General features: G+C 36.2%; 1 protein-coding gene across 1 annotated transcript in view; it reads right to left on the minus strand.

The window, feature by feature from the left end:
* The window catches only part of zfpm1 (zinc finger protein, FOG family member 1), a 122,515-nt gene that overhangs the window by 58,612 nt on the left and 46,295 nt on the right, over positions 1-17,608 (minus strand). Inside the window, 1 exon segment of the mRNA NM_001039460.2 lies at positions 7,539-7,682. Coding sequence (NP_001034549.1) covers positions 7,539-7,682 — 144 coding nt within the window.

Raw genomic sequence — 17,608 nt, forward strand, 5'->3', positions numbered from 1 at the left:
TACACTACGGAAAATTTAGCCGGCCCAATTCACCTGTACCGCATGTCTTTAGACTGTGGGGGAACTGGAGCACTCGGAGGAAACCCACGCGAACGCGGGGAGAACACATACATCAACATATTGAAAAAAAGTTTTAGCAACTTATGGTTCACATGAAATTTAACGTTTCAACTAATGTCCAAAAAAAAAACTAAAAATCTGACATCCTTAATGGGCTTGTTGTGAAATCAACCTGAATTTACTGTACAGCATGTATGTATGTGTGATCTGGATGTTTGAAATACTGTTCCTGATTGGTCAGTTGCAGCTCAAAAATGTTTATATAACGACGACTAAAGTATATAAAATATGTATCCATTTATTTGCTAAGAAGACATTAAATAAATAACAGTCTATAGGTGCGTCCCAAATCGCATACTTATGCACTACTCTACACCTTTGTGTAATATAAATAGTGTAAGTAGTGCATTCACACTGAAAAAGTGCACTTTAAATACCCAGATGATGCACTTATTCAACTGTTAAATTAAGTGTGGATTGTTGGACACTTCATGCACTCCACAGCTTTGCTAACATAGCGGAAGGGGCGGAGCTATCTGGCGCATATGTTGGATTAGTTTGTTTATTTTGGATTGTGAAAGCAAAGTTCTCCTATGAGAGTGATAATAGTGCCTCCTGATGGTGAATGCAATTATACTCATCACAGGTATTATTTGGTAGTTTGGTCATTTATTTCACTAATTTGGCACCCATCAACTGTCCGCTTAGTATAAAAAAACATTAGTGTTCAATTTAAGACGACACTACATACATATATTATGCTTTTGAGTATGTAAGTGCATAAGTACATAGTGCATAGTGTATAGTGTGCCATTTCTGACGCAACTATTCAGTCAGTCATTGCAAAATTAATGATGCACTTACATTGAGATTTGTGGTCACTCTTTGACAGTTTATTAAGATACTGATCAGCTAATTGTATTGTATCCTTTGTTTGTTTAATCGCTAAATGCAGTTAAGACTTTTTTCATTAACTTCTCTCACTGCTGCCAAAGGTGTGTGAAACTGAGAGAATATTTGATATTGTATTTGGCACTCCTTTCTGTAAAAGCTCTCCTTTTTTACACAAAAATAATATTACAACATTTCCCAGAGATAGGTTGCGGCTGGAAGGGCATCCGCTTCGTAAAAACATGTGCTGGATAAGTTGGCGGTTCATTCCGCTGTGGCGACCCCGGATTAATAAAGGGACTAAGCCAAAAAGAAAATGAATGAATGAATGAATGAATATTACAACAAAAATGTTATTCATTTAATAAATGATTATGAGTGTTATTTTATATCTAATTTCACTGTTCAAATGGCAGCTTTTTACATTAAATTTAAACAAAAAATATTTTCTGGTGATTCGTTCATTCATTCATTCATTCATTCATTCATTCATTCTTTTTGGCTTTGCCCCTAATTAATCAGGGGTCGCCACAATGGGATGAACCGCCAATTTATCCAGCATATGTTTTACACATCGGACGACCTTCTAGCTGCAGCCAATCACTGGAAAACATCCATACACACTCATTCACACACATACACTACGGACAATTTAGCTTACCCAATTCACCTATAGCGCATGTCTTTGAACTTGTGGGGAAAACCAGAGAACCCGGAGGAAACCCACGCAAATACGGAGATAACATGCAAACTCCACACAGAAACACCAACTGAGCCAGCAAGCTCAGTGAGGTTTTCAGCATTATTAATGTAGGTTTCAGTGTCGCATGATCCTTCAGAAATCTTCCTAATATGACAATTAAAAATATATATATTTAAGATTCAAATTTTGTTTGATGAACAGAATATTAAAGCCATAATTTTATTAAACAGTATTTTTTGTAAAACTCCAAATGCCTTTACTACAACTTAAGACAATCTAATAATTTTTGCTGAATAAATTTAGTATAAATATTTAGTTTCAATTTAGATTCAATATATTGTTATTAATATTTCTTACTTTTTAGTTTCAGTTTTAGAAAATGGGTTTATTTTTTATGTAATAATCATATTAAATACAGTTGAAGTCAGAATTAGCCCCCCTTTGAATTTTTTTTTCTTTTTTAAATATTTTCCTAATTATGTTTAACAGAGCAAGGAATTTTTTACAGTATGTCTGATAATATTTTTTTTCTTCTGGAGAAAGTCTTATTTGTTTTATTTCGGCTAGAATAAAAGCAGTTTTTAAATTTTTAAAACCCATTTTATTTTATTAATGGGTTAGCCCCTTTAAACCTTTTTTTTCGATAGTCTACAGAACAAACCATCATTATATAATGACAATTACCCTAACCTGCCTAGTTAACCTAATTAACCTAGTTAAGCCTTTAAATGTCACTTTAAGCTGTATAGAAGTGTCTTGAAAAATATCTAGTCAAATATTGTTTACTGTCATCATGGCAAAGATAAAATAAATCGGTTATTAGAAAATAGTTATTAATAAACAGGGGGGCAAAACAAAAAAACAAAACGTCATATGAAATGTTTTTGGGGTAAATACATTTATACAAATTTAGTTTACATTTAGATTAGATATATTAATAATTATTACATTTTTAGTTTTAAAAAATTGGTTACATTTTGAAAAATATATTAACAGTATTAAGTATATCTCATAAATATATAAACTCCCACTAATATCCAACAAATGAGTCCTATGATCTCGCTCTGCTGATCAAAGGCAGCAGACAGAGAGGCCTGTGTAATTTAGGAACACAGCATCTCCACATACACCCAACCCGAGCCCTTTTGATTTATCAAGCAAGAACTGGAAACTCTTGCTAACAGATGGCCAGCGTCTTCCTTTAAAGCTGATCTTTTCATCAGTGTGAAAGACAGTACTGATCTCCTAGGTATTGATGCCAGTGATTAGTGATTCTCTTTGATCACCTTACTTGATAGCAGACTCGGTCTCTCCCATTGTGACGTGAAAGCTGACAGGACCTCTTGTCCTCTCCTCTCCCACAATCCACTTTTGGTCTTCTCCCCTTCCCCAAACTCCCTCCCCTTCACCCCACATCTATTACAGCTCATCTGCGGTGCACAAAGGGCATGTTTACCCTTGCATTCCCGTGGCGATAAACAGCGATAGCAGCCGATCGATACCAGCCATAAATGTCCATCCGCGTGACGCAGTCGGAGCTGCTGTTATTAATGCAACAGGTTGCAGATTAGATCTTCATCATTAAATAAATCACCCACACCCTTTCTCGTCAGATTGCACCCAGGCCCAACCGCCATTCTCAGCCCGTCCCGGGTGCGTGCATGCCGTCCCATGACGTGCCTCCCTCCCTGCCTAAGAAGGCCTATTATTTTCAGCTATAAATCACGTTGAATGGCACATTGATTTTATCCTGCAGCGCTCAGCGTGGGGAGAGGAGCTGGAGCCACAGTTATTGCATTTAATATTATCAATATAATCTCCCATATCATCTGAGCGGAGACGGCAGGTATCAGGAAAAGAGGGCGGGGTGGATGGAGCTGCCATCATCCTGGCTCCTCGGCAGACTCCTTGGTCTACCGGCACATGCAAACACACACACACATACAGACACACACCTTGTCGCCAACCCAACAACCTCCTTTCATCTGATAACAGCAACTTCCCTTGTCACACCTGGAGGGCAAAGTCACCCAACTTGCTCCATTCATCCTGGCTGGCCTCATTTTTTTGTGTCAATTTTTCTGTGGGTTCTTTCTCCCAAACAGATCATCATGGCAGGGTCAAGTTCTTTTCTTGTTAGGTGCACAGGGTTCAACTGTATCACCATTTATTGCAAGATGGCATAGATGTTTTTCAGGCTAAATCAACTATTTACATCAAATGTCATCTGACTAAGCAAAATGTGTGTTTTGATGAGCCACTTTTGTCTAATTGCAACCACTTTCTTGATTTCCTGAGGGGATGTTCTATGTGTAGTGTATATACTATTATATATGATCACAAAAGATGACAATGGAAATGATATTGAAAGCAGCAGCTTTAGTTCTACACAATAGCTTCAAAATTACATAACTGTGGGTTCATGTTAGAATCAGGAATGACAAACGAATGCAGTGCGTTTTTACATTTTTTCACCTTAAAACCCAAACTTATTGTCGTCTGGCTGGCATGCTTTAACAGCAATACTGTTATTATTTATAGAATATTAATGCTCAGTAAAACTACTGTATATTTGTTCTTCGTATTTTATAGATATTTTATTAGATCTTCAAAGTATCATCAGTACTTCACCTCTTGTCCTAAAGGTGTTGACATCTTTTGAGTTACGCCAATGATGGTAAAGAAGATGCCACAAAAAAAATACTTCACACCAGAAGTGAATAGTATGACATGACTAAACAGAACAACAAAACTCACTATAAACTCAAACAGTATATTAGTTTTTGTAACATCATGCAACTTGTGCACTGAATGTGGATACTGTATGTATTCTTATTCTTATTCTAGTGTTTGTTACTCAAATAAAAGTAACAAAAGAATGATCTGAACTCTGATGTAAATGGGTATTTCATTAATAAAGCTGAGGACAATCATTTATATTGAAATATGGATTCTACATTTGCAAAGTATTTTGAATGATAAACTGATAATCAAGTCAAAATTTGAAATCAACCCCTTCCCCCGACTTTTTTTCTGTTTTCTTTTGTCCTCTTATACATATAATAGTAACATGGTGCTACAAGTTTGTGTTTAAAAGGAAAAAAAGTACACATTTGTCAAAGTTATCATTTGTACTGATGTAAAAAATACATAGTTTTAGGAGGTATTAGGTATGAATTAGGAATATAGAATAAAATCATGCAGAATATGTACTTCTTAAATAAAAAGCAATATATTAATAGAAATGTAATAAGCCATTGGTTAATAATGAGAACTGGCCCTTAAACCAAAGGGGTATTAAAATAGAAGCTTAAACAAGTTTAGAACAACATGAGAGTGAGTGAGTGAGTGAGTGAGTGAGTGAGTGAGTGAGTGAGTGAGTGAGTGAGTGAGTGAGTGAGTGAGTGAGTGAGTGAGTGAGTGAGTGAGTGGGTGAGTGAGTGAGTGAGTGAGTGAGTGAGTGAGTGAGTGAGTGAGTGAGTGAGTGAGTGAATGAGTGAATGAGTGAGTGCATCTGAATTGTTTTCTTTGAAATTATACGTCAAAATGAATTCATTTTATTATTATTTATTTATGCTGTGCTATTTTACATTTGATTATTTAATTTCTGTATGTGAATTCTTACCAAAAGCTATTAAAGTCATCTGGTGAAATTGTATTCATGCAGCCCTGATAACCACCCCAACACAAACGCTGTTGTTTATGGCTGTTCGAAAGCATTTGACCACAAGTGTTTACACCATGGAAAGCAATCCAGTCAAATCCACTGTATTTCACTGAAAGTGGACAAGCTTAAAAGTGTAAGGCCTTGTTTACACCAGTGTTGAATGTTGTGCACTAGTAATCAGACTGACAAAAGTGCATCTTAACACCAAATGTTAACAGTCTTCAAGATGTTTCCCACCAGTTCTCCATTCCACCTTCTGCAAAACTATAAGATGGATCAAGCCAGTGATCAAATCTACTCACTCGACTTAAGATATATAAAAGGTGTTCTGAAACACGAAGCCATCTTTGCTTAAATTTAATCAGCTTCTCTGCTGATATGGACGAGAACCATCAGATCGTAAGGATTGCTTTAGACTCACTCGCTTAGATGGACACCAGAGGTTGCGTTGCCATTAATGATTATTAAAAGCTGGTATTTTCGTTGATATTTATGTTTTACAGGTGGTTATCGGCACTGTGTGTCCTGTGACTGGTTGAGTGTTTTTCTGAAGCAGTTATCAGTTGGTTATCGCCTGTCTCTTTCTCTCCCAGATGGTGGATAAGGGAGCTTGCCTTTATTAGCCACTGCTGGCCTGATAAAGACCTGGTATTGATCGCAGGTTGAAAGAGCAGGTTCGTCAAACACGGCTGATTTACAGAGGCTGATAATAGCAGCACCGGGCAACAGTGGAGCCCCGAGGGGTGGAGGCGAGAGATTGATAGAGGGGAAAAAAAGGAGCTAAAGAAACTGGTTAATGTAGACCCTCTTTTCAGCGGAAAATAGTACGATGACAAATATCATCACCAATGCGAACTTGCGATGCAACATACTCGCATGTTCAAACGGATATGCAGACGCAAACAAAACAGGACAATCTCTAAACTAGTCACGATTAGCACCTGACAGAATTTCCATGCGTTTATCAAAAGCAGCCAACGAACCGTCTCTTATCTCCTCAGTCCCCAATTTCACAAGAACAGGAATTTTACAGATTAAATAAAAAAGAGAGAGGAAAAACAGAAATCGTAACTATGAATGTGACTTAAATATCTTACGGCTGGAAAAAAAAGTCCACCATTTATATCCATGAGCTCAAAAGCTAAGTTATTTGACTTTATCTGGCAATGAAATATATCTATATGTCAATAAAAGATAATGCATAAAACTTCCAAGTACTAAACAGATTATTAATACAATCTATTCTTAAGTCACCATAGGCTCTCTTCAGAGGAATCATGATTTATCTAAGCTTTTCATCTCATCTGGTGAATTATTCATTATTTATACTTCTGTCATACCCAACCGATGTGCTTTTTAAATGAATATTATAATAAAACTTCACACAATTTTTAAAACAATCATAGTTCATAGTGAACATCACCTAAAGCTGTATTTACATTATTTTAGAGTACAACTTTTAAGCTACGTTATGTTTGAGTTACTGTAAGTTTAAGTCTGGCAGATGGTATAATGGCCCTTTAGCAAAACATGCTAAGTACAGGAGGACATTTATTCCCATTGTTTTTTTAAATAGGATTTTTTAAATAGGATTTTTTAAATAATTGTGTATTTGTGTTTGTATTTTGCTGTTGTGTTTAAGTCTATGTTTAAAGACAACTTTCTAACCCCTGAGGGAAAGTTGGTTTAATTGAATTGATTTGAATTAAATTGAATTTTCACTATTAACAAACCATTACCCATTGACTTTTTCCACACTAAACTCCTAATTTGCTGCTTATTAACAGCTATTAAGATAGTAGTTAGGTTTAGGTATTGGGTAGGATTAGGAATGTAGAATAAAATCATGCAGAAAATGTACTTCATAAATAAAAACCAATATATTAATAGTTATGTGATAAGCCATTAGTTAATCAAAAATGGCCCTTACACCCAAGTGGTATTAAAATATAAGCTTAAACAAGCTTAGAACAACATAAGAGTGAGTGAGTACATCTGAAATGTTTTCTTTAAAATTATACGTCAAAATGAACCCATTTTATTATTATTTATTTATTATTATTAATTTTCAGTCACTATTATCAATAGACATCAGTGCCAAATCCGTTTCATCACAAAACAATGATGGTTAATCAGACCCTAAAAGGTCTGTATTCAACATTTAGGCAGCTTCTGATGCTTTTCACATGACAGCGGTTTAAGAAAGCATCATTTCACCTTCATTATAAAGCGGTGTAAACGAATGTGGACTTGAACCGTCACATTCGGCAGAGTCTTCCTGATCTGAAGCTCCGCCCTCTTCTCCCGACATGCTGACATCATCAGATGGATCCTCACCTCCATTAAGATCCCCAATAGAGCCTGCAGGAAAAAAAAAACAGAGAAAGAGGGGTCATAAAAAGAGGAGCAATATAAAACAAAAGACATCCGACGTTGAAAAGCCTTTTAAAAGATCCCATATCACAGCAAAGCCTCGATTGAGAGGCTTTAGATAATGTGAATATACCCTGCTAATGTCTTAAAGGAAGTAGGGCTTTCTGTAAATAAAAAAGTGATAAAGTACATGATTAAGGAAGAAATTCTGATTCATTTCAAACCTACAAGCCTTTTACAGCTTTAATTGGCTGGAAATCCCAGAGCTTCAGACCACAAGGACGTAAATGAACTCGGTGTGCGTGTTGTATCACTGACCAAGGTGATTAAGTAATTTGCACAACTCAATACACTCCCAGCTGGCAGCGGTTGAACAAAAACCTTACATTTTCTAACCGTAATGAGATAACCAACCATTTGCTGCATTTAAAAATGCTTATTTAATTAGTTGATCTTTCCAGATTGGGATGGTATTTACATTTATTAACAGAAATTCGATTTTGTATGAATTAATTAATATAAGACCTGCAAAAAAAGGCCTCTCTAAGAATATTAAAATGCAATATGTGCCAGCGGAGCGCTGCTGTAGTGGACACCACAACGGTTTGCATGTTAATTTAACCCCGTATTGTTATTCTAATGAGGTTTAAGATTAGCAATAAGACAGCGTGTTGAGGAGAATCTCACAAACTCACCAAAGCACATTTTCACTCGACCAGGACACCCACATTATTTTGTGCATCTGCATCTAAAGCAAAATTACCAGGGGTTGGAAAATCGGATTTTACCACAGTATTTTTTTATTATAAATTAATTTTCATTAAGTTGTGATGAACAGAGAGGGGATTGTTCGGAGCTAAAGCCGTGACTGGAGGCGTATATATTTACACTTCCTAGAACAAAGAGGCCTATAATCTATACAAAGCACACAACAATACCCGTGAATAAAGAGCCTTGTAGAAAAAGGCAAAGGCAATTTTTCTAATTCTGTTAATTTCACTTCCAAAGCAATTAAAACGAGGCGGAGATAATGCTCGGAAACAATCGCTCCCTGACAAAGTGTTTCTGTCTTTGTAAATGAAACATCTTTAGGCTAATTTCGACTTCCACGCCTGCATGGTTCACTGTAATTTCAGATAAAATTAACACACTTAGATTTGGACCTTAGCAATAAAGGACGTGAGAGAGAGAAAAGTAAAAAAAGATTGATCCCATATGCCATATTTTTAGAATGTAGTCCGGGCCTTGCTAGATCTAATTTTCTATATCTGTGGCGACATTTTCATACAATTAATTTCCCTTTAATCATAATTGTACAAAGGGGCCCCTCTGTTTAAAATTCCAATTACATTTCGTGTTTAAATGTAAGTCTGAATTATGATTTTCTTTCCTATTACTGCTCGGGTTAAATGAATAAATCGCCGCATCACTGCTTGCTGACATCAAATGGCGCGGAAAAAGTTTCTGCTCTCCCTCTTAATCTTACACAAGGAATAATGTGCATCTTTCACAGAACTGAACACAGAAAAAGGGTTCTCGACAATTTAAAATGACTTTATTTGACATAGAAATCAGAAAAAAAGGTGTAAATAATAAGGTTTTTATTTACGCTGCTCAAAATTGAACATTAAAAAAAATAATGTGATTTTAAATGTCAAAACATGAGTGAAATAATCTTGCGCTAGAACATATACTTGTATGTAAACATTCTGACCTGTACATATAAATTTAGTGTATTTATAAATAATAAGCAAGCATACAACATTATATTATATCTCAATATAATAGTGGTTTTAAAAATATAGACACAGTAAAACGACTTTTAAACTTTATCCTCTGGTATGTTAACTATTCTTACACTGAATAACATCTTCTATAATTGACATCCAAAGAAAATCTGTATCAAAACAGTATTGTTATCTTCGTCACTTATAAAATAATAGTAATAATTCAAAATTTAAACCCAAATTATTATAAAAATTCTCATTTTCAGCTTCTTATCCTTGTTAAAACTAATATAAAAAAACTCTTATTTCGTCTATTATGCAAAGCAAAAGAAAGAAGACAAACTCAAAGACACACTTTTGAGTCGAAACTGCCACTCGAAGAGGCAGAACAAAGTGAGAAAGCTGATGAAGGCGGTGGAGATAGTGCTTTATTAAGCAGCCCCGTCCACATCAAACCAGTGTGCTTAACGCCGGTGATTAAACCGAGAGACAACACATCAAACCTGAGCTCTGATTAAACGAACAAACTTCCTCACCCTCACGTTAATCACCACATTACCAAACAGCCCAAACACAGCAGAAAAAAAGCAACACCGCTTGTATCTGGAGATCAGGGACTTGTAAAGAAAGATACTTCGAGGAGAACAGTGAAAGAGGCCTGTGTGAGAATGTGTGTGTGTCTGTTTAAAACGAAGTACCTGACTTGTAATTTCAAGCACAAGTGGCTTCACACATTGATCAGAGCCAAGGGCATTAAAACACTTTCAGCAATATTAATTGGCTGGATCCAAGGGTTAACCTGGATACCAGGCACTTGGGGAAAAAAAGCATACCGCAGGAATCAAAAGGACTTTCATAATTTGCTCAAATGTGTTTTAAACTGATCTAAGGACTAAATATTATCCACCTATTTTCGCACATGACAACCATGTTCCAAATTATCGGTTGCACGTCATGTTTGGGAAACATCCATTCAAATGAACTAAAACAAATCAATGCAAATGCATTACAAATATAACAAATACATAGTAAAATTGTGTGTGAGGTAAGTTTGCCATTGCGCTTTATTTTTATCCATCATAAGAATAACATGCTGTGTTTTATTGTGACAAAACATAAATGTGGTGACCGAAGCTCTTTTAAGTTCAGCCTGATCTCACGAGAAAACATAAGTATTTTACATTTCGTCAGTTTAGTGGCTAATTTAGTCGTACGAAAATGTATGATTTTAAAAAGGAGGCATGGCATCCAACCCCGGCCCTAAGCCCAACTGACATTGGGTGATGAGCAAATCACACTAAATTGTACGAATGAGATTGTACAATTTCATACAAATTAGCCACTAAATCAAAAAGTTACGAGATGCCGTGAGATTGTGTTGACACATCCATATTATTTCTGCAGAAAAACTGGTCTCAAATTTTTGGTGCTATTCACGATCTGCTGAAACTAATTTCCTAAGTTCATCAAGCTTTTTCTTTTTTATTATTTGACTGTGAGGAGAACAATAGCCATGTTTCCATCCAAAGATTCAAATTTGATTTATGCGCAAAAACTGGAATATTGTATGAAACATTAGCAAATAAAGAAACAATTCCAATCAAAGAGTTAAAGAGAACAAAACCATTACTTCCTGATAAACTGCCACCATATATTTAAAAGAGAAAATGCAATTTTTGGAGGTAGGAGACTGTGGGTTTTTACATAATAAATTACTTATGTCAGAGGTGTAGTTTGTGGGTGGGTTAGGGGGGGAAGAAACCACCCCCTCAATATTCAACACATGCAATTACAACTCTCCAATAGCTACCTGTAAAAGATTTATATTAAAAACAAATAAATACATCAAGAACACACGCTTTTTAACCCTCCCAATGTTCAAAACAAAACCACACCACAGACATGCGCTTTGGGAGCAAAGCAGTTCATAAAATATTATTTACAATTTAAAGTAAATAAAGTTCTTTTTATTTAATAATTTTTTTCTCAAAGGATTTATTTTTAATTCATACATTTAATTTATTTTTATTTTATACCAAAAAATAAAAATAAAAATAACATTTTTTTAAAGTAAATAAAGTTCTGGGAGGTAAAAAAACTAAACCACTTTGTCGATGGACTTTGGCTGAGGGATGTTAGAACGAACCAAAACCACATTTCAGATGTTGTGCAATGTGGTCGGCCCACTGATTTGTCCCATTGTGCTCATTTTTGTTATCACATGATCAGTTAAAACCAAATCGCATGGCTTTTTTTAAACGCATGCTGGAATATATTTAGCAAATGTTTTTCTATCGTAGTTCATGCTATTTTTTTCGTATTGGATAAACAGTTTATTCTACTCAGTTGTTTGCATAAAAAAACATAAAAAGTTTCTAAATGTGTGCAAATCTTAACATTTCCATTAAGCATTTCTTTTCTTTCTTTTTTTTAAAGGTTTTATCTTTAATTGCGATGTGACAGTGGAGGTTACAGACAGGACAGTACTAGGAGCAGCGAGAGAGGAAGGGTCAACAAAGGACCTCCAACTGGGAATCGAACTCAGGTTGCCATGAGCACCATAGTACTATATGTCGGCACACTTAACCACTAGGCTATTTGTGCCAACTCTATTAAGCCATTAATAGGTGGATGGAAACCGAGATAATTACACCCCATCACCCAGTTTTTCATTGATGGTTTGCAGTTTAAAGGAAGTGACTTCTATTATTTACGCAAGACATCATGATGGGGCGTCGGAATAAAGTGGACATACAGCCAGGTAAAAGTACTATTGATCTGAAAGCGAGCTGAAAATGTGCTGAAATGATTGATGAGGCAGTGGAGAGTGCTGGACGAGGCTGGTGTCAGCAGCGTTGCATGGAGCCACAGATAAGCGCTGAGCCTCAGGGCTTGAGCACCACTGGCAGAAGCTCTGCGGACACACACTGCTGTACAGGAGTGGACTTTCACTAGCTCTGCCAACACTCACGCTGTCTCCGTTTCTGCCAACACAGCATGCAGTGTGTAATGAGCTAGTGAACAGTACTCCTGTGTTCACCCAGGAGAACGAAGTAACTTTAGCAACAAAGACAATTTCAATACTTTTTTTGTGAAGGACAAAATAACAAAACTTTTCAGAATAGCAACTTTATTTCTTGCAATAGGGTATACCCACATGGACTTTTAGGGTGATTTTTTTAGTCGATTCAATTGTCTGGACCGTACCCAAGTTCGATTGTCCCCCCCTGCCTGCCATCTTCTCGTTTGGTTTCTGTTCACACTGTCTTTTTCCTTCTGAACCCCGGTATGCTTGCGTCATTGAGCTGCTGCTGTGTGTACGGCTGTTGCTAGGTGACAACCATAAGAAGACGTCCACACATTGCGGTCTTTCTGCTTTAACTGAATATCTTGGTTTTGGACATTCAGAAAGTGATTTGCATCTTTCTGAATATTATAAACACACACACACACAATCACACACACACACAAACACACACACACACACACACACACAAACACACACAACTGAACATTATGAAAACAGTAGTTTGTTGTACTGTTGTTATTTGAAACAATTGCATTCATACCAGAAGAGAACCGGACCAGAGTTTGTGCGAACTGTACCCTAAACCACCTCTTTCAGGGTGCTTTCATGCTAGCACTTTAGGTCCGCACCAGTGTTCATTTGACGTCACAGTGCGGTACGTTTAGCTAGTGCGAGTGTGCCTTCTGGACTCGGGTGCGCACCCACGAACCGTACCTGAGTGAGCCTTAAGAGGAGGGGAACAGTTCACGCAAACTCTGGTCCAATTCACTTCTGGTATAAATGCAACCCTACCAAATAACGGAAGGGAACTGTGTATTTGTTTTTTGTAAATACGATCTTTTTTTATATATATATATCTTAGCTCAGTTGATCAATTCTAACTCTATTTCTCTTATTTCAGACTTTTTCAACATAATTCCAACACTGCTTTGAAAAATGAGTTTATTTGAAATTCAGAATTTTACACAATTCTTTTTTTCTGTTTTTCACAATAGTAAATTTAAAACTCTTCATAAAATCTTCGTAAATCATAAATTTTTACTCCATTTCTCTAATTTTAGACTTTTTCTGCAGAATTGCTACAATATTTTTTTAAAGTGAGTTTTATGCAATTCTGAATCTTCACAGTTCAGAATCTTTTTTCCTCACAATTGTAAAATTTATATCTCACAGAATTATGGCTGCACAATATATCATTTCTGCATCGTTATCGCAATGTGTGTATTTGCAATAGTCACAATGCAGAATATGCAATTTTGAGTTGTGATTAGAATTAACTAGAAAATAGTTTAATAGCAATAAAAAATAACTAAGTTTAACCCTACTACAGAAAACATTTTTATTTTTACAGCATGTGACTATAAAAACAAGCCAGTTTAAACTATTTGTGCACAAGAAATCATCAAACTTGTAGCTTTAACAAAGACGAATTGTATTTTTATTTTAATCGCAATGAATACTATACAGTTTTATTTTACATTTAAACTCAATACTGTTCAATAGTAACAATAGTAACAAAAACAATAGTTTTTGTGAGAAATAGACCAACATTTAAGTCATCGCCTAAATAATGCCACGTATTTGGACAAAGGTTTGACTATACTTCTTTAAATAACTCCCTTTGCTTTTGACAGAGGAACGTCATACAAGTTTTAAAAGATATGAGAGTAGGTAAACAATATCTGCAATTTTTCTTTAAAAACAAGAAGGAGAATAAGAAGGAGAACAACAAGATATGCTTATGAATAAAGCACTGCCAGAAGGACCATGCTCGATGTTTACTTAATATCTGTTGCACTTGCCAAAGCATGAACATAAAGTGTAAGAACGACGTCCTAAACAAAGAAGAATAATTAAATGGAAAAACTCTTAAGACAGCTCACGCTCGCAAGAACAAATAATAGAGTTATACTTGACGAGACTCGTTAATAATGAAATAAAAAAGAGTAAACAGCGCACGGAGATACTGTTCTCATTTCCATCAGTCAAATCACACGAGTGAGTGATTATAATACTTATGATAATGGCTGATTATTGTAAGGTGATAATGTGTGCTGATGATATTCATGTGCGCTGGGCATCGGAGCACTTCAAACGGGCCTGACTGATCCTCGCCGCGGATTTGTCAGCAGGTTGTCAAACATCAAACAGCCGCGAGCCCAGGACACTGCGAAGAGGCACATTTTAAAGGCATCCCTCGATTTCCTTATCGTCTTCTCTCACTCTCTACGCTTCCTACTCTGCCTTTTGCATCCCTCCATCACGCTACTGTCTGTATACCTTTTCTGTGCTTGTGCAAGCTCTTTCCTTTCCCCATTACTCTCCTCTTTCTCTCTCTCTCTCTCCCTCTCTCTCTCTCGCTCTCTCTCTCTCTCTGACTGGATAGCTGCGAGCCGTTCCCGGTTATCGCCTCCTGCAGACTCTACCGGTCTGATCTGTCTCCTCTTCATTAAGCAAATACGCCGACGTGGAAATGAAAACATAATAGCTATTTGATTTCCAGCGAGATATTTTGCATATTGGTTCGGAGCTGATAGTGGAATTTCATCAAGTCGTTTTTTTTTTTTCTTCTTCTTCTTCTTCTTCATGCTTTAAAAACTGAATTACTGAGCTGGGCGGCTTGGGCAGGATTTCTTTACATTGCTGGGAAGAAGGAAGGAGAGAAAAGAAACAGCGGCAGCAGTTCCCCAGGAAGACTACTTAAACGATTAAATATCCCCCCCATTCCCCTTTTTGATAACAAGGAGGGGAAAAAATTTAAAGAATTCACAGCGCTTTAGGTTCAACTATACTAATCAGAGATAGAGAGGAGAAAATTAACTCCTTAATGAGCAGGAGCCGTCTGACAGATAATGGTCAAGGAGAGGCGATAGCAGGGCTGAATGAGAGAGAAAGAAAAAGGAGGAATAAAAACAGAAGAGATGGATTCGCCGAACAGGGGAGAGATCAGATTTTACCCCTCCTCTGGAAATTGTTCTTTGTGTCTTCGTAGGGCAGGTGTGATTGTCGGCAACGATATCTGGAAGGTTACAAGCCAGCCAGGTCGCCATAGAGATGAATGGTGCGTCTGGCGGTATTTCTCATGCCCCTTTGAGAGAAAAACTACCCCTGCAAGCACAGATCAGCTAACCTGCTCTTACCAATTTGTCAGAGCCTTCCTGTAGAGAGTAAAAAAAAGGCCCAGACAAAATAAGTCTGACGATTGTTTTACTTGTTGGAGCACATGTGCTGATATGGTCTCAGTGTTTCTCTCACTGCTTGTATATAAACTTCATATCGGGGGAAAAAAACTGAAGCTGGATATATCAGGTTGTTACATAAGACAGACGTTTGAAAGTTTCATATTCACATGGATGGAAATAATGCTGGTGAGTTCCCCACATCTTTGATCAAGGATTTTTGTGACCTATACATATATTTTTATAATAATAATAATATAATAATAATAATAATAATAATAATAATAATAGTAAAAAATAAAAATAAAAATAACACAAAAAAGTTAAAACAATTAAATATTTTAAACCGAGCACAACTTAAATGTGTTCAGTAAATAATTGTCATAATCCTTATGATTTTAATCCACATTTATATTTTTTTGTGAGAAATGTATATTTTTCAGTGACAAAAAAAAGACATAAATTACCAATATTTAGTAGAAAAATGTATGACATTTATGTATTTTTGGGTATCCGCTGCGTAAACCATATGCTGGATAAGTTGGCGGTTCATTCCGCTGTGGCGACCCCTGATTTATAAAGGGACTAAGCTGAAAAGAAAATAAATAAATGAATAGTAGAAGAATTTTCACAATTCATAAGAATTTCAAGTCAGGAAATAAAATGATTTATGAAAGAACCCTGAAAACTGTAATGATGCTAAATATTCATCTTTAGTATTTATTCCTTAATAATTAATTAATTGGTGACACAGTGGCTCAGTGGGTAGCAGTGTGGCCTCACAGCAAGAAAGTCGCTGGTTCAAGTCCCAGCTGCATTTGCATATTCATCTCGTGTTCACATGGGTTCCTCCGAGTGCTCCAAAGACATGCGCTATAGGTGAATTGGATGAACTAAATTGGCCGTAGTGTATGAGTGTGTGTGTAAATGTGAGAGTGTATGGGTGTTTCCCAGTACTGGGTCGCGGCTGAAAGGGCCTTCACTGCGTAAAACATATGCTGGAATAGATGGCGGTTCATTCGGCTTTGGCAACCCCTGATTAATAAAGGGACTACGCCGAAAAGAGAATAAAGGAATGTACGAGTGTGTGTGTGAATGAGGTTTTTCCCAGTACTTGGGAAAGTTGGGGCTGGAAGGGCATACACTGCGTAAAACATATGCTGGAATAGTTGTTGGTTTATTCCACTGTGGCGACCCCTGATAAACCCCTAAGTCGAAGGAAAATGAATGAATAAATAATTAATTAGCTATTTCTAAATATTTATATTGAAAATATTGTTTATATATGATTTAAAATTCAAATCAATTCATTTCAAAATTTTACTTCTCATTAATATTTTAGAATTGATCTTAAGTACTAAATGTACTGTCTTTGATTAAATAACTGCAGGCGCGGTGATCCAAAAATTATGATTAATACTTCAAACTACTTCAAAAGCTGTATACTCTTACAAAAAAAAAAAAAAAAAACTGAAATGATGTCAAAAATCACATGTGCAACACACATCATACATGTGTACCATGGTTTTGGAACATCTTCATAAGGGAATTTTTTTTTAACACCAAAAGAAATAAATAAATACATAAAACAAAAAAAACATGATTGCATGTTATTATTGATCGAATTATTATTATTTTCCTACCAACCCCACACATTTTAATGCTAAAGTGCTGCATATATGCAAAATAACAGACAGTACCACGTCACAACAGTCTCTGAGAAAGCCAAGAACCAACAATCCCAATAAATGTGCATACCCCTCATGAAAGCAAGCACTAAACAACCTACAACTGTTACTTCATCCCACACACTTCAGCTTCACCCCTCCAACCTTCCTCCCATCGCTTCAACAGCAGAAATAGACTAAACACACCACACATGTGCGTACGCGGGCTCATATCTAAACATGTGCGCTTGTGTTTGTTTGCAGAGTGAGAATGATACGAATAGAGAAAAAGGAGGCATGCGTGTGCAAGCAT

The sequence above is a fragment of the Danio rerio genome, chromosome 18 (genome assembly GCF_052040795.2).
Source record: "Danio rerio strain M-AB ecotype USA chromosome 18, GRCz13ab, whole genome shotgun sequence".
In the NCBI taxonomy this organism is placed as follows: domain Eukaryota; kingdom Metazoa; phylum Chordata; class Actinopteri; order Cypriniformes; family Danionidae; genus Danio; species Danio rerio.